The sequence below is a fragment of the Bos indicus x Bos taurus genome, unplaced genomic scaffold (assembly GCF_003369695.1).
Source record: "Bos indicus x Bos taurus breed Angus x Brahman F1 hybrid unplaced genomic scaffold, Bos_hybrid_MaternalHap_v2.0 SuperScaffold_100135, whole genome shotgun sequence".
In the NCBI taxonomy this organism is placed as follows: domain Eukaryota; kingdom Metazoa; phylum Chordata; class Mammalia; order Artiodactyla; family Bovidae; genus Bos; species Bos indicus x Bos taurus.
Window position 1 is genome coordinate 883,826 of NW_020867067.1, and position 18,894 is coordinate 902,719.

At 40.8% G+C, this 18,894-nt stretch overlaps 1 protein-coding gene across 2 annotated transcripts in view; it reads right to left on the reverse strand.

Annotated features, from left to right (window-relative positions):
• LOC113888439 (multidrug resistance-associated protein 4-like) overlaps positions 1-18,894 on the reverse strand; it is a 159,651-nt gene that overhangs the window by 37,025 nt on the left and 103,732 nt on the right. For both annotated transcript variants that reach the window (XM_027535568.1, XM_027535569.1), the window contains exon 25: positions 9,642-9,797. In XM_027535568.1, coding sequence (XP_027391369.1) covers positions 9,642-9,797 — 156 coding nt within the window. The remainder of the gene's footprint in view (positions 1-9,641; positions 9,798-18,894) is intronic.

Genomic DNA, 18,894 nt, shown 5'->3' on the forward strand with positions numbered 1-18,894 from the left:
GGCAAAACCATACAAGTGGTTGGTTATAAACAAAGCAGATAATCCTGTCAGTCCCAAACCAGGAATCTGCCCTCCACTATAGTATATCCTCACAGAAGCTACTGCTGCTGACTCCTAAGAGCTACATTATCATTTCTAATCTGAGGATCTTTCTTAAGGGGAAGCTTATCTCCCTGTTATAAGAATAAGAAAACCACCTGAAGTCACTTTTAATCTTGGTTTCCATCTTTTTTTTAAATCCTGTAATGTCTGAATGAAACATGAACAGCATGAAAAGGCAAAATGATAGGATACTGAAAGAGGAACTCCCCAGGTCAGTAGGTTCCCAATATGCTACTGGAGATCAGTGGAGAAATAACTCCAGAAAGAGTGAAAGGATGGAGCCAAAGCAAAAACAATACCCAGTTGTGGATGTGACTGGTGATAGAAGCAAGGTCCGATGTTGTAAAGAGCAATATTGCATAGGAACCTGGAATGTTAGGTCCACAAATCAAGGCAAATTGGAAGGTGTCAAACAGGAGATGGCAAGAGTGAACATTGACATTCTAGGAATCAGCAAACTAAAATGTACTGGAATGGGTGAATTTAACTCAGATGACCATTATATCTACTACTTTGGGCAGGAATCCCTTAGAAAAAATGGAGTAGCCATTATGGTCAACAAAAGAGTTCAAACGCAGTACTTGGATGCAATCTCAAAAACGACAGAATGATCTGTTCATTTCCAAGGCAAACCATTCAATATCACGGTAATCCAAGCCTATGCCCCAACCAGTAATGCTGAAGAAGCTGAAGTTGAATGGTTCTATGAAGACCTACAAGATCTTTTAGAACTAACACCCAAAAAAGATGTCCTTTTCATTATAGGAGACTGGAATACAAAAGTAGGAAGTCAAGAAACACCTGGAGTAACAGGCAGATTTGGCCTTGGAGAACAGAATGAAGCAAGGCAAAGACTAATAGAATTTTGCCAAAGAGAATGCACTGGTCATAGCAAACACCCTCTTTCAACAACACAAGAGAAGACTCTACACATGGACATCACCAGATGGTCAACACCAAAATCAGATTGATTATATTCTTTGCAGCCAAAGATGGAGAAGCTCCATACAATCAGCAAAAACAAGATGTGGGGCTGACTGTGGCTAAGATCATGAACTCCTCATTGCCAAATTCAGACTTAAATTGAAGCAAGTAGGGAAAATCATGAGACCATTCAGGTATGACCTAAATCAAATCCCTTATGACTATACAGGAGAAGTGATAAATAGATTTAAGGGACTAGATCTGATAGGCAGAATGCCCAATGAACTATGAACAGAGGTTCATGACATTGTATAGGAGACAGGAATCAAGACCATCCCCAAGGAAAAGAAATGCAAAAAAGCAAAACAGCTGTCTGAGGAGGCCTTACAAATAGCTTTGAAAAGAAGAGAAGTGAAAGGCAAAACAGAAAAGAAAAGATACACCCATCTGAATGCAGATTTCCAAAGAATAGCAAGAAGAGATAAGAAAGCCTTCCTCAGTGATCAGTGCAAAGAAATAGAGGAAAACAACAGAATGGGAAAGACTAGCAATCTCTTCAAGAAAATTAGAGATATCAAGGGAATATTTCATGCAAAGATGGGCACAATAAAGGACAGATATAGTACAGACCTAACAGAAGCATAAGATATTAAGAAGAGGTGTAAGAATACACAGAAGAACTATACAAAAAAGATCTTCATGACCCAGATATCCACGATGATGTGATTACTCACTTAGAGCCAGACATCCTGGAGTGGGAAGTCAGGAGGCCCTTAGGAAGCATCACTACGAACAAAGCTAGTGGAGGTGATGGAATTCCAGTTGAGCTATTTCAAATCCTGAAAGACGATGCTGTGAAAGTGATGCACTCAATATGCCAGCAAATTTGGAAAACTCAGCAGTGGCCACAGGACTGGAAAAGGTCAATTTTCATTCCAATCCTAAAGTAAGGCAATCCCAAAGAATGCTCAAACTACCGCACAATTGCACTCATCTCACACGTTAGTAAAGTAAAGCTCAAAATTCTCCAAGCCAGGCTTCAGCAGTACATGAACCGTGAACTTCCGGATGTTCAAGCTGGTTTTAGAAAAGGCAGAGGAATCAGAGATCAAATTGCCAACATCTGCTGGATTGTAGAAAAAGCAAGAGAGTTCCAGAAAAGCATCTATTTCTGCTTTATTGACTATGCCAAAGCCTTTGACTGTGTGGATCACAATCAACTGTGGAAAATTCTGAAAGAGATGGGAATACCAGACCACCTGACCTGACTCTTAAGAAACCTATATGCAAGTCAGGAAGCAACGGTTAGAACTGGGTATGGAACAACAGACTGGTTCCAAATAGGAAAAGGAGTACGTCAAGGCTGTGTATTGTCACCCTGCTTATTTAACTTATATGCAGAGTACATCATCAGAAATGCTGGGCTGGAAGAAGCACAAGCTGGAATCAAGATTGCTGGGAGAAACCTCAATAACCTCAGACATGCAGATGACACCACCCTTATGGCAGAAAGTGAAGAGGAACTAAAAAGCCTCTTGATGAAAGTGAAAGTGGAGAGTGAAAAAGTTGGCTTAAAGCTCAACATTCAGAAAACGAAGATCATGGCATCTGGTCCCATCACTTCATGGCAGATAGATGGGGAAACAGTGGAAACAGTGGCTGACTTTATTTTTCTGGGCTCCAAAATCACTGCAGATGGTGATTGCAGCCATGAAATTAAAAGATGCTTACTCCTTGGAAGGAAAGTTATGACCATCCTAGAGAGCATATTAAAAAGCAGAGACATTACTTTGCCATCAAAGGTCCATCTAATCAATGCTATGGTTTTTCCGGTGGTCATGTATGGATGTGAAATTTGGACCGTGAAGAAGGTTGAGCGCTGAAGAATTGATGCTTTTGAACTGTGGTGCTGGAGAAGACTCTTGAGAGTCCCTTGGACTGCAAGGAGATCCAATTAGTCTATCCTAAAGGAGATCAGTCCTGGGTGTTTATTGGAAGGACTGATGCTGAAGCTGAAACTCCAATACTTTAGCCAACTCATGTGAAGAGTTGACTCACTGAAAAAGACCCTGATGCTGGTAGGGATTGGGGGCAGGAGGAGAAGGGGACAACAGAGGATGAGATGGCTGGATGGCATCACCGACTCCATGGACATGAGTTTGAGTAAAGCCTGGGAGTTGGTGATTGACAGGGAGGCCTGGTGTGCTGCAATTCATGGGGTCCCAAGGAGTCTGACAGGACTGAGCAACTGAACTGAACTGAACTGAATGTCTGAATTATCAGACTGAATGTCTGATCATCATCCATATTCAGAAGAAAAAGACATTGTTTTCCAACAAAGGAAGAAGAATTTAAGTTATGTAAAGTCCTGCTTCAGGGGCTCCAGGGAGCACTTTCAAGGGATTTAATGAAGACTTCAGGTTAAGAAACAAAGGGCTGAGTACATTAGGCTAGAATCCAGTTATATTTCCTTACTAGTATTCTCCCTCTCAGTTTTGTTCTCAAGAAAAAAACAAGGTGTGGGGCTGGGTAGGGGTGGGGAGAAAAGCTGGTAATCATGGAGAAGTCTTAGAGAGCGAGCTCTGATTCACCCTTCAACCTATTGAAGAAAACTCATGGAATAAAAATACCATAAGAGGAAAGTAAGCTGTTTAAAAAACACTTAGCTTTTGCTTTTTTTTTTTTTTTTTTAAGCCTATAAAATGTTAAAAAATGAATCTGTTTAAACATGAGAAAGATGATGACTGCTGATCTGTACCAACACTTGGGCTGTAATCATAAATACTGAATTTGCACGGAATCCCTCTTCATCTGAAAACAATTTATTTGTGCTACTATCATAAGGGGTTCTAGGTTTAGAGAATCATCCAGAGGTTTTGAAATCTGTTTTTCAAGATCTGTTCAGATAAGCAGGCTTTGTTGCTGTTGTTGTTCAGTCACTAAACTGTGTCCTACTCTTTTGCAACCCCATGGACTGTAGCCCATAAGGTTCCTCTGTCCATGGAATTTCCCAGGCAAGAATACTAGAGTGGGTTGCCATTTCCTTCTCTACGGGATCTTCCCAAGCCAGGAATCAAACCTATGTCTCCTGCACTCTCAGTGAGATTCTTTACCACCAAGCCACCAGAGCAACTGTACTTCAATTAAAAAAAATAGACACACACAAAATTTGTGTCGGGGCTTGGCCCCTTACTTATTAAAAGGCATAAGCTCCCAGAACCTCTATTTTCAAATTTGACAGGTAAGGATAACAACAGAAGTGTGAGAATTAAACAAGAAATGGTAGGGAAAGAGGTTAAAATGTGTTAGTTCAGTTCAGTTCAGTTGCTCAGTTGTGTCTGACTCTTTGTGACCCCATGGACTGCAGCATTCCAGGCCTCCCTGTCCATCACCAACGCCCAGGGTTTACTCACACTCATGTCCATTGAGTCAGTGATGTCATGCAAACAACTCATCCTCTGTTGTCCCCTTTCTCCTCCTGCCTTCAAACTTTCCCAGCATCAGGGTCTTTTCCAACGAGTTTGTTCTTCGCATCAGGTGGCCAAAGTATTGGAGTCTCAGCTTCAGCATCAGTCCTTCCAATTGAAATTCAGAACTGATTTCCTTTAGGATTGACTGGTTGGATATCTTTACAGTCCAAGGGACTCTCAAGAGTCTTCTCCAACACGACATGTATACCTGTGGCGGATTCATTTTGATATTTGGCAAAACTAATACAATTATGTAAAGTTTAAAAATAAAATAAAATTAAAAAAAAAAAAAAGCATCAATTCTTCAGCGTTCAGCTTTCTTCATAGTCGAACTTTCACATCCACACGTGACTTCTGGAAAAACCATAGCCTCGACTAGATGGACCTTTGTTGGCAAAGTAACGTCTCTGCTTTTTTTTTTTTTTTTACATTTTATTTTTTTTTAATTTTATTTTATTTTTAAACTTTACAATATTGTATTAGTTTTGCCAAATATCGAAATGAATCCGCCACAGGTATACCCGGGTTCAGGATGGGGAACGTCTCTACTTTTTAATATGCTGTCTAGGTTGGTCATAATTTTTCTTCCAAGGAGTAAGTGTCTTTTAATTTCATGTCTGCAGTCACCACCTGCAGTGATTTTGGGGCCCCCCAAAATAAAGTCTGTCACTGTTTCCACTGTTTCCCCATCTATTTGCCATGAAGTGAGGATTCCACAAATGTTAGGAATTATTATTAATACTTCTGTAACTTGCTGCTAAGCTGCTAAGTCGCTTCAGTCGTGTCCAACTCTGTGCGACCCCATAGACGGGAGCCCACCTGTCCCCCATCCCTGGGATTCTCCAGGCAAGAACACTGGAGTGGGTTGCTATTTCCTTTTCCAATGCATGAAAGTGAAAAGTGAAAGTGAAGTCACTCAGTCGTGTCCGACTCCTAGCGACCCCATGGACTGCAGCCCACCAGGCCCCTCTGTCCATGGGATTTTCCAGGCAAGAGTACTGGAGTGGCGTGCCATCACCTTTTCCGCTTGTGTAACTTGTCAGAGCCTAAAACAAGCACTAGAGGAACAGAAATGAGAGATTCAGGCTCTGTCCTCTAGGAGAGGATAAAAATAGTCAAGAATGTGGGGAGAGCTGAGAAAAAATAAAAATGCCAGAGGTCTTCATCATGGACTGGAAAGTATGAGTGTGTATTCAGTGGTGGTCAGGAAAGAAGCTGCTGGGAGAGGAGCCACAAATCAAAATACTGAAATAAACAAACAAACAATATTCTCTCTTCTTGCTCTTGGTAGAAAACATTAGATATATTACTCTGTTATGCTTTTTCACAAAATTCCTACTGTAGTTTTTTGTTGTTTTAGTTTGATTTGGTTTGTGCTTTATTCTTTGACTCAAATGGTAAAGAATCTGCCTGCAATGCAGGAGACCAGGGTTCATTCTCTGGGTCTGGAAAATCCCCTGAAGAAGGAAATGGCTGCCCACTTCAGAATTCTTGCCTGGAGAATTCCAGGGAAAGAGAATCCTTGTGGGCTACACTCCCTGGGGTCACTAAGAGTCAGAAACAACTGAACAACTAACACTCTTTAAATTTATATAAATAATTTGGTTTATACAATAAATATAAAGAAAACCACAAGGAACCATAACAACATAAACAGAAATTAAAGAGCAAAGTCATTTCAGAACGTGTTACTCTTTTTACTTATGTAGACTAATACCCAAAAGGCCAGTCCCCCAATCTATAGGAATAACAATAGCTACTATTGACTGAGCTTTCCCAAAAACCAAGCACGGGCCACGAACGTTTCCTCACCAGTTACATCTTCACAACAAATTTGTGAGGCAGTAATTTGCAGATCTGGTTCAAGGATGGGGAGGCTGAAACTTGAAAGCCGAGTGACTTCATCAAAGTCCTATAGCTGTATGAGCCAGAGCAGGAATAAAACTGTGGGTCACACTGACACTTGGTCTACACTCTTAAATATTCTACCCCTGGCTGCCTCTTGAATGATTTCCTGGGAACTTTTGCACATTGAAAGTTCTCTCCAAATTCTCTGTCTTTAATCAATCAACACTGCACCTTGGAGACAAATAGATATAAAATGGAAAAATAAATATTTGATGATCATTAACAACATGGATGGGAGAAGGCAACGGCACCCCATTCCAGTACTGTTGCCCAGAAAATCCCATGGATGGAGGAGCCTGGTAGGCTGCAGTCCATGGGGTCGCTAAGAGTCAGACACGACTGAGTGACTTCACTTTCACTTTCCACTTTCAAGCATTGGAGAAGGAAATGGCAACCCACTCCAGTGTTCTTGCCTGGAGAATCCCATGGACAGAGAAGCCTGGTAGGCTGCAGTCTATGGGGTCGCACAGAGTCGGACACGACTGAAGTGACTTGGCAGGCAGCAGCAACAACATGGATAGAAAGTTTAGCACTCTTTTATAAGCATGTTCTCTGGAGTGTGTATATAAGTGAAAGTGAAATCAGTCATGTCTGATTTGGTCTGTAGCCACACAGGCTCCTCTGTCCATGGAATACTCCAAGCAAGAATACTAGAGTGGGAAGCCATTTTCTTTTTCAGGGTATCTTACTGACCCAGGTATTGAATCCGGGTCTCCTGTATTGCAGGCAGATTCTTTTCTGTCTGAGCCACCAGGGAAGCCCATAGAACATGCTCAAAAGTAGGGTGGAAACTTATGGAACAGAACCAAAACCTGGTGATGAACGATGTTTAATCTTTTCTCAGATGTGTTTCCAAACATTACCTGCAGAGCCAAGACCATCTACCATTACTTCTTTATTTATAGAGTTCTTTTATGTATATAGCCACACAACCTTTTTCATTAAAAATAATGTGGAGCACATTTCTAAATCCTTTCATCCAATGATACAAAAATGATTTTACAGACACACCCATTATTTCTGCAAACTAATCTCATTTGGCACATTCCAAAATATAAAACTTGGTAATCTAAACTTATTCATTTTCTACTATAACAACTAAGTTATGAATCTAATAGCCAGTGGGAATCTTTAAATACAGGCATTTTACATACTAAAAATTTCTTTCCATTTTTCCTAAAAAGGATACCTTTGAAAAAAATTTTAATTGTGGTCAAATATTAACACACAGAAAATTTACTAGCATAATCATTTTTAAGTAAACAGTTCAGTGGTATTAAATACATTCACATTGTTGTGAATCTGGATCACCACCATCCAGTTACAGATTCCTTTCATTTTGCAAAACTGAAACTCTGTACCCATTAAACAACAACTCTCCATTCCTTGCTCCTGGCAGCTCATGGCAACCATCACTCTACTTCCCATCTCCATGAATTGACTACTCTAGGTACTTTGTATTGGTAGAATCATACACTATTTGTCATTTGTGACTGGCCTATTTCATTAGCACAATGTCCTCAAGGTTCATCTGCGTTTTAGCATGTGTCAGAATTTCATTTTTTTTAAGGCTGAATAGTACTTCATGGTATGTACATGTACTAGATTTTGCTAATCCATCCATCTGTCAATGCACCCTTGGGACCCTCAACCCTTAGGCTATTAAGAATAACTCTGCTATGAATATACATCTCTTCAAGACTTCTTCAAGTATCTCTTCAAGACCTTTATTTCAATTATTTTGGGCTGAAATCCTAAAGTAGAATTGCTAGATCATATGACAATTCTATTTTTAAATCTTTTGAGCAACCATCATTTTTTTTTTTTTCCACAGTGGCTGCACCATTTTACATTCCTATCAACAATGAGCAGGAATCTAATTTCTCTACAACCTTGCCAACACTTGTTATTATTTTTCTTTCTTTTTTGATAGTAGACATCTTAAGGGGTGTGAGGTGTAATCTCACTGTATTCTGAAAAGAATATCTTGATTTCAAAAGTACTTATACTAATTCCAGGTATTTTAGAGGACAGGGGTAGGTAGCAACAGTTGTACTCAGTCATAAGACTCAAATCCACACTCTCCTTCCCTTTGGGTACCATATTATATATGCTTCCTAATAAACAGGCATTCCAGAGCTCATTATACCCACATTCAAGGAATCACATTTGCCTGGTTCATTTTTCTCATTTCCTATCTGTGTTTCTCATTTCCTATGATGTCTGTGTTTTCCTGAGCTTTTCTGGAGAATTGTACAGTACGAAACAAACAAACAAAAAAAAACTCAAAACAAAAAATTGGTAAGTCTGTCAAAGCAAAGGGCAGGATGGCAGCTGAGGACACACAGGGCCTATGTTACCCTTGGCTATGTACCTGGAGGACAGTAATTGCTCAGTAAATACTCGTGGAATTATGTTGAGTGGATGAACCACAAGGAAAGACAGGCACTTCTACTGTGCATATAACCCAGTAACAATCTCTCAAAGTCATACTTTAAGAATCAGAAAAAAAAGAAAACAGACTCAGAACTCAGGAAGAGATGGCCGATTCAATGCTCCATCCTCACGGCATCTATGTTTTGGGTCTGTGTGAGGCACTTCACACTCACCTATTTTGTCCTCACAACAGCCCCAGGGGTTTGGACTGCTAGCTGCCTTGTAAGAGAGAAAGCTGAGGTGCACAGAGATGGAACTCTGCGTTCCATATTCTTCCTTACTTTTCTGTGCTGACTCCCTGGTGAAAGTTACTTACTAATATCCAAATTGTAAGTCTCCCCAAAGCATCGATATACCCTGAAATTCTCAAAGCCCCACAGTTTCCCAAAGCACCCTCCAGGGAGATAGTCACCTTTGAAAAGATGTCCTTGTTTCCAGAGCAAAATTCCACCTGTAAGACACTTAAAATTCGTGTTTCCCTATAGGAATCTCTCCAGTGCTAAACAAATCATTAGCTCTTTTGTTCTCAGAATTGTGTGGTACCTGAGGAACTCTAAGTCCAGAAATCCATCTCAGTAAGTCCTTAAATCACGTGCAAACAAAACTAATGAATGAACAAAGAACCAAAACCTGGTGTCTGATGAAAGTGTCTGTTGAAAATACCTGCTGCTAAAAATATGCTCTATTGAGGGGAAAAAGGATTAATCATTTCATGTAATTTGAAAAAAATAATCAAATTAAAAACAAGTAAACTTGGGTGCCTTATAAAAAGAACATGTGAGAATGTTCTAATGTGCATACCTGAGGTGCAACTGACATACTCTTCCGTGAATGGTTAAGTCCAATACGGGTTATCAAGATGTCATCAATCCAAATGCCACCTTTAGGTTCTGACAATCTAAAAAGTGCAGCAATAAGGGAACTTTTTCCAGCTCCTGTTCTTCCCACAATGCCAAGCTGTAAAGAGATCCAGAAGAGATTAAGAATTAACAGGATGCAACAAACCTGGGAGAAATCCTGATTGTTGAAGATGAAATTTAAAAGTTCTATATAAACAGTAGTATATAAGTTTCTTAGTTATGGCACTGTTGACATTCTGGGCCAGATAATTCCTTGTTGAGGGATGGAGGGCTATACCGTATATTGTAGGATGTTGGTAGTAACCATGAACTCTACCCACTAGATACCAGAAGCACCCTCCAAATTGTGGCAATCAAAAATTTCAGACATTGACAGCTGTTCCCTGGTTAAGACACCCACTGGTTCCAAGAAGTTAAAGATGACAATCTGCTGGAGTGAAAATCCAGCAATCTCCTAAATGGTCCATAAGAAGTCAGCTTTTAAATTAACTTTATTCCTACTGCCCAAGTAATTTCAGCTTAAGAATTACGTGGCTAATTTTACAGAGATGTCAACAAGTCAAATAAGAAGTATTATACATAAACAAGTACTCACTTTCTCAGGGGTGTATTATTTAAGATAAAACTTGGTAGAAAAACTAAATCACTTTCTGATATTAAATATCTTAATTATGATCTATGTTGAAAGGAAACATCTTAAAATTATAAAATGCAGATCTCAGTGTCTTAAAAGACAGTGGCTAGTAGATAAAAAGCACATAATGAGATCAATGCCAACACAAACATTTGCTATTTATATGGAACATTTCATCAGAGCACTTCAAAAGGCATTTTATTAACAAATTAATATTTGGAATTGCACTTTGGAAAGATACATGTCAAGTGTCATGCTAATCATTAAAACCAAAGCAGAGAGACATTAAGTGTACCAACAATAAGATTGGGGCTTTCCTGGTAGCTCAGCGGTAAGGAATCCACCAGCCAGTTTAGGAGAATCGGATTCGATCCCAGGATCTGAAAGACCCCCTGGAGAAGGGAATGGCAACCCACTGCAGTACTCTTGCCTGGAGATTTCAATGGAAAGAGGAGCCTTGGTGGGCTACAGTCCATGGGGTTACAAAAGAGTCAGACATGACTTAGCAACTAAACAACAACAGGTACAACAATAACTGCTGCTGCTGCTAAGTCGCTTTAGTCGCGTTCGACTCTGTGCGACCCCATAGATGGCAGCCCACCAGGCTCCCCCGTCCTTGGGATCCTCCAGGCAAGAACACTGGAGTGGGTTGCTATTTCCTTCTCCAATGCATGGAAGTGAAAAGTGAAAGTGAAGTCGCTCAGTCGTGTCCGGCTCCTAGCGACCCCACGGACTGCAGCCCACCAGGCTCCTCCATCCATGGGATTTTCCAGGCAAGAGTACTGGAGTGGGGTGCCATCACCTTCTCCGACAACAATAACAGTAAAGAATAAATATAGCACAGGTAGAATGCTGGTGAGGAATAAAACTGCATTCAAATATGTATGCTGAAATAGGCCCTTTGCTCCCAATGAGCTAGCCCAACTGCAGATTCCTTGAAGGAAGCTTCCCAAGAAATGATTTCATCTCTATTTAGGAATCTGGAATTAATGAGGTTGTAAAGGCATGTTTTCCATCATTTGTAAATTAATTCATCCAAAATTTAAAACTCATGACTTTAAAGACAGAAGAACTAAATATTTCTGAGTACTATACTCAGAATGCTGGGAACTTTATATTTTATCAATTGAATACCTCTTAAGTTTCAAAACTTAGCCTGGAAAATCAATCATGACATTTCAAAAAATAACTTATATTTATAGAGATTAAATGTAAGAAAAGTGGTTTAGCAAATTTTATCTTACAAAGATAACACAATGTATATAAAACATTTTGTACTTTACGTTAAGCCCTAATTTATATAATATAAGATGGGCCATTCTCTGCACATAGGTAGATTTCAGTGTGTATATATGTGGTTCCTATGTTCTGTGTCATGGCTAGATGGCATCACCATCTTGATGGACATGAGTTCATGTAAGCTCTGGGAATTGGTGATGGACAGGGAAGCCTGGGGTGCTGCAATCCATGGGGACACAGAGTCAGACATGACTGAGCAACTGAACTGAACTGAACTGAACCGATGTTCTGTGTACAGGCAGGCCTCAAGATATTTTGGATTTGGTTACAGACCACCTCAATAATCAGGGTTTTCCAGGTGGCACAACAGTAAAGAATCTGCCTGCCAATGCAAGAAACACAGATTTGATTCCTGGATTGGGAAGAGTCATTGGAGAAGGAAATGGCAACCCTGTCCAGTTTCCTGCCTGGGAAATCCCATGGACAGAGGAGCCTGGTGAGCTATAGTCCACGAGGTCACAAAGATTCAGATATGATCAAGTGACTGAGCACACACACAAACCTAAATAACATGAATATCACACAAAAAAGGAAGTTATATGAACTTTTTTGTTTCTCTTTGCAAATAAAAGTTATGTTTAGGGGCTTCCTTGGTGGCTCAGTGGTAAAGAATCCATCTATCAATGCAGGGGACACAGGTTTGATCCCTGATGCAGGAAGAATCCACATGATGCAGAGCAACTAAGCCCATGTACCACAGTGACTGAAGCCTACATGTCCTAAAGCCAGGGAGCCAAAAGAAGAAAAGCCACTGCCATGAGAAGGCTGTGCACTGCAACTGGAAAATAGCCCCTGCTCACTGCAACTAGAGAAAAAGTGAGCATCAGCAAAGAACCAGTATAACCAAAAATAAATAAAATTATTTTTTAAAGTTATGTTTCTACTATATTGTAGTCTACTAAGTACACAATAGCATTATGTATATAAAAAATGTTCATACCTTAATTTTCAAATAATTTATTTCTAAAAGAATGCTAACCATCATCTAAGGCTTTATCAGGTAGTAACACTAAAGTAAAAGAGATGACTTAAAACTAAATATTAAAAAACTAAAATCATGTCATGCAGCCCCATTCAGTTCAGTTCAGTCACTCAGTTGTATCTGACTCTTTGTGACCCCATGGACTGCAGCACACCAGGCTTCCATGTTCATCAACAACTCCCAGAGCTTATACAAACTCATGTCCATCGAGTCAGTGATGCCATCCAACCATCTCATCTTCTGTCATCCCCTTTTCCAGCCTTCAATCTTTCCCAGCATCAGGGTCTTTTCAAAATAGTCAGTTCTTCACATCAGGTGGCCAAAGTATTGGAGTTGCAGCTTCAGCATCACTCTTTCCAATGAACAGTCAGGACTGATTTCCTTTAGGATTGACTGGTTGGAACTCCTTGCAGTCCTAGCGACTCTCAAGAGTCTTCTCTAACACCACAGTTCAAAAGCACCAGTTCTTCAGCACTCAGCTTTCTTTATAGTTCATCTCTCACATCCATACATGACTCCTGGAAAAACCATAGCTTTGGCTAGAAGGACCTTTGTTGGCAAAGTAACGTCTCTGCTTTTTAATATGCTATCTAGGTTGGTCATAGCTTTTCTTCCAAAGAGTAAGAGTATTTTAATTTCATGACAGCAGTCACCATCTGCAGTGATTTTGGAGCCCCCCCCCCAAAAAAAATAGTCTCTCACTGTTTTCATTGTTTCCCCATCTATTTTCTATGAAGTGATGGGACCAGATGCCATGATCTTGGTTTTCTGAATGTGGAGTTTTAAGCCAAATTTTTCACTCTCCTCTTGCACTTTCATCAAGAAGCTCTCTTGTTTTTCTTCAATTTCTGCCATAAGGATGGTGTCATCTGCATATCTGAGGTTATTGATATTTCTCCTGACAATCTTAATTCCAGCTTGTGCTTCATCCAATCCAGAATTCCCTGCATGATGTACTCTGAATATAAGTTAAATAAGCAGGGTGACAATATACAGCCTTGACATACTCCTTTCCCTGTTTGGAACCAGTCTATGTTTCATGTCCAGTTCTAACTGTTGCTTCTTGACCTGCATATAGGTTTCTCAAGATGCAGGTCAGGTGGTCTGGTGTTCCCATCTGTTTAAGAATTTTGCAGTTTGTTGTGATCCACACAGTCAAAGGCTTTGGCATAGTCAATAGAGCAGAAATAGATGTTTTTCTGGAACTCTCTTGCTTTTTCAATGATCCAACGGATGTCGGCAGCTTGATCTCTGGTTCCTTTGCGCTTTTAAAATCCAGCTTGAACCTCTGGAAGTTCTCGGTTCACATACTGTTGAAGCCTGGCTTGGAGAACTTTGAGCATTACTTTGCTAGCGTGTGAGATGAGTGCAATCGTGCGGTAGTCTGAACATTCTTTGGCATTGCCTTTCTTTGGGATTGGAATGAAAACTGACCTTTTCCAGTCCTGTGGCCACTGTTGAGTTTGTGGCCACTTCCTGAGTAACCAGGAAGCTTAGGGTGCTATTTACCTCATTTGGGGTCTTATTTTTACTAGCTGTTTATTCCATGAATTCAAATCCTATTTGTATCTACTACATTTCCCCCTTTACTCTAATTCCCATGAATTGAGGCAATGGAGGCAAGGACAAAAAGAGAATAAAGCCCAATTTCTGCTAGGCTGGGCTTCCCTTGTGGCTCAGATGGTAAAGAATCTGCCTGCAATGCAGGAGACCCACGTTCAATGCCTGAGATCTCCAGAAGATCCCCTGGAGAAGAAAATGGCAACCCACTCCAGTATTGTTACCTGGAAAATTCCATGGACACAGGAACCTGATGGGCTGAAGTCCATGGAGTCACAAAGAGTTGGACATGACTGAGTGACTTCCTCTTTTCTGCTAGCCTGGCTCACTCCCTTGTTCCCCCACCCAACAGCGGCCTCTCTCAATTGAATCCAAAACAAAAGGGATGTCTTAGAGTAACAGGGCCTGGGACATGTGAGCAGAGGGAACCTGGGATGTACACAGGTGGAGTCAAATCACTTCATGAATCTACTGCCCGGGTATCATCTTCAAACACAGAAACGAAGCGAATGGTGATACTTTGGGTGAATCAAGACACAGATCAAAAGTCAAGTTACTTTTTTTCTGGAATTGAGCTGCAGGAGTTGCTAGCATATTTTTGAGATTAGTTCTTTGTCAGTTGCTTCATTTGCTATTATTTTCTCCCATTCTGAAGGCTGTCTTTTCACCTTGCTTATAGTTTCCTTTGTTGTGCAGAAGCTTTTAAGTTTAATTAGGCCTCGTTTGTTTATGTTTGCTTTTATTTCCAATATTCTGGGAGGTGGGTCATAGAAGATCCTGCTGTGATTTATGTCGGAGAGTGTTTTGCCTATGTTCTCCTCTAAGAGCTTTATAGTTTCTGGTCTTATGTTTATATCTTTAATCCATTTTGAGTTTATTTTTGTGTATGTTGTTAGAAAGTGTTCTAATTTCATTCTTTTACAAGTGGTTGACCAGTTTTCCCAGCATCACTTGTTAAAGAGATTGTCTTTTCTCCATTGTATATTCTTGCCTCCTTTGTCAAAGATAAGGTGTCCATAGGTGCGTGGATTTATCTCTGGCTTTCTATTTTGTTCCATTGATCTATATTTCTATCTTTGTGCCAGTACCATACTGTCTTGATGACTGTGGCTTTGTAGTAGAGCCTGAAGTCAGGAAGGTTGATTCTTCCAGTTCCATTCTTCTTTCTCAAGATTTCTTTGCCTATTTGAGGTTTTTTTCTATTTCCATACAAATTGTGAAATTATTTGTTCTAGCTCTGTGAAAAATATCGTTGGTAGCTTGATAGGGATTGCATTGAATCTATAAATTGCTTTGGGTAGTATACTCATTTTCACTATATTGCTAGGCATACAGACTGAGGAAACCAGAACTGAAAGGGACAAGTGTACCCCAGTGTTCATCATAGCACTGTTTATAATAGCCAGGACATGGAAGCAACCTAGATGTCCATCAGCAGATGAATGGATAAGAAAGCTGTGGTACATATACACAATGGAGTATTACTAAGCCATTAAAAAGAATACATTTGAATTAGTTCTAATGAGGTGGTTGAAACTGGAGCCTATTATACAGAGTGAAGTAAGCCAGAAAGAAAAACACCAATACGGTATACTAACGCATGTATATGGAATTTAGAAAGATGGTAATGATAACCCTGTATGCGAGACAGCAAAAGAGACACAGATGTATAGAACAGTCTTTTGGACTCTGTGGGAGAGGGAGAGGGTGGGTTGATTTGGGAGAATGGCACTGAAACATGTATAATAGCATATAAGAAACGAATCACCAGTCCAGGTTCGATACAGGATGCTTGGGGCTGGTGCACTGGGATGACCCGGAGGGATGGTATGGGGAGGGAGGTGGGAGGGCGGTTCAGGATGGGGAACATGTGTATGCCCGTGGTGGATTCATGTTGATGTGTGGCAGAACCAATACAATATTGTAAAGTAATTAGCTTCCAATTAAAATAAATAAATTTAAATTAAAACAAACAAAGTCAAGTTACTGCAGTCATTAATTCAGTCTCCAAATTTTTTTTGCCCACAAACATTGTATAATTTCAATAATCCTATGATTTTCAGACTTTAAGAAGGAAAAATAAGAATCTGTTATGCTCCTAAGTTGTACTATAGAGTTTCTTAGATAATTAATATTTTATGGCTTTTTATGGGAAAATTTAAGACAAGTGCAAGTTAACAGAATTATATTTACAACAAGAAATCTGACAGACACATTGAGAGTAACCTAACATCACCTACAGGCCTCTCAGGGACAGGACTATGTCAAGAGCTGTGGTGAACGTTTTCCTGACACAGCAGTTCATCTTCTTGACTTACAAAGGAACCTGAAATAATTAGGAGGGAGCTTTTGCCATTTGACAAACTGAAGCTGCTGCCTGGGTATTATTTGGGTAATAAGTTTAATATTTATTTTCATGTCTCCAGGGTTTCATTCATTAAATTACTATACATTAAATTACATACATTAAGCTATAGTCCACTAGATAGGTCTGTGGTAGAAAGAGTTTTAAAGGGCAGTTCTTTCTTCAGTTGTTCACCCAGCTGTCATGTGTATGCTCTGGTTCCTGGCTTCTCACACTGTATGTTACTCACTCACCTTCGCAGCCAGCAGTCCCTCAGCACCCTATGTGTGCCCTGCAGAAAGCCACTTTCTGGGGAACAGAGATGAAAGTGAGGTGCTCCCTGATTTTAAAAAGTCTCAAGGTACCTGTGAGATACAGACCCCAAACTACAAAGCATGCCATAGCTGCTATCTTTTATTTTAATTATGATAAACTTCACATAATATAAAATTTAACTACTTAACCATTTTTAAGTGGACAGTTTGGTGTTCAGTACATTCATATTGTTGTGCAACCAAGCTCCAGAATTTTTCTGCCTCATAAAACTGAAATTCTTACCCATTAAACAAACAACTCCCCATCCCCATCCCCCAGTCCCTGGAGACCACCATCCTACTTCCTGTTTTCTTGAATTTGACTACTCTAGGAACCTCACATGGAGAAGGCAATGGCACCCCACTCCAGTACTCTTGCTTGGAAAATCCCATGGACAGAGGAGCCTGGTAGGCTGTAGTCCATGGGGTCGATAAGAGTCGGGCACGACTGAGCGACTTCACTTTCACTTTCACTTTTCACTTTCATTCATTGGAGAAGGAAATGGCAACCCCCTCCAGTATTCTTGTCTGGAGAATCCCAGGGACAGAGGAGCTTAGTGGGCTGCCGTCTATGGGGTAGCATAGAGTCGGACACGACTGAAGCGACTTAGCAGCAGCAGCAGCAGCAGGAATCTCACATAAGTGGAATCAGGGTATTTGTTCCTTTTATGTCTGGCTGCTTTCATTTAGCAAGATGTCACCAAGGTTTATTCATAGGTCAGAATTTTCTTACTATTTAACACTGAATAATATTTTGGTAAGGATTTAGTTGCTTCTAAGTTCTGGCTGCTATGAACACAAGTGTACTGTAAATGTTACCTTAATATATATAAGGCACTGAGGACAAATTGAGGGCCTCACAGAGGCAGATACTTTAATCAACCAGAAAATTAGGAGACTTTTACCAGCCAGAGGATGAGGAGAAGGGTCTCTGAGATAGAGTGGCAGCATGCACACTGGAAGTGGGAGGAGGTGGTGCTTTGGGAGAACCTACATGCAACCCGCATGCAGCAGTGTGCATAAGTCAGGAGATATACTGGCTGGAGAGGCAGGTGGAGGAGAGCTTCCTACCACCTTGTCTGTTCTGGTTTCAACTCTTCTTCAAGACTCTACTCTGGTCCAGGCCAAGGGCCTCAAGCTAAGTGTGAAAAGAACATTGTTAGCAGACATGGATTGGAGAAGGCAGTGGCACCCCACTCCAGTACTTTTGCCTGGAAAATCCCATGGATGGAGGAGCCTGGTAGGCTGCAATCCATGGGGTCAAGAAGAGTCGGACATGACTGAGCGACTTCACTTTCACTTTTCACTTTCATGCATTGGAGAAGGAAATGGCAACCTACTCCAGTGTTCTTGCCTGGAGAATCCCAGGGATGGTGGAGCCTGGTGGGCTGCTGTCTATAGGATAGCACAGAGTCAGACATGACTGAAGTGACTTAGCAGCAGCAGCAGCAGCAGCAGCAGACATGGATACTGGCAGGACCAGGTCACAAGCCTCTCTGCTGCCTTCCATGTGCATCTTCCCCTGTTCCCCTCGATTTGCTTGCAGAGACTTTGAGTGAGTCTCTGGGCCCTGACTCTATGGGGGGCTCTTGTTCCTCACTACTGACTTATCATGATTCTGGGCTCTTCTCTGGTGACTACAGGGTCACCCCACAGCCCCTGTGGGAGTGGACATAGGGCTGCACTGCTTCTAGAAGCAACTCACCCAGGCCAGTAAGGATCAGATCGGTGCTAAAGAATGGAGCAATCTCTCAGGGGAGGGCAGGGGGATGGCAGCCAAGTGTGGGTGAGTGGAAGAAAAGTCTATGGAAACGGCCAAGGGACAGAGGAGGAGGTTACAAGCAGAGGACATCATGGTAGGAGGAGGAGATTTCAGACATACAAAGATGACAGGATGGAAAGAAAGGTAATATTGGAGAGTTAGGGACAGGGAGCCAAGGCTGGTTCCCAGACTTCAAATATAAAAATCAGATGAAACATATTGTATCCTGGGTCAGCTTAAGTTCTAGCTTCGGAGCTGAGGGTCACCTGTCACCATGAGGGAACTCACGATACAGGGAA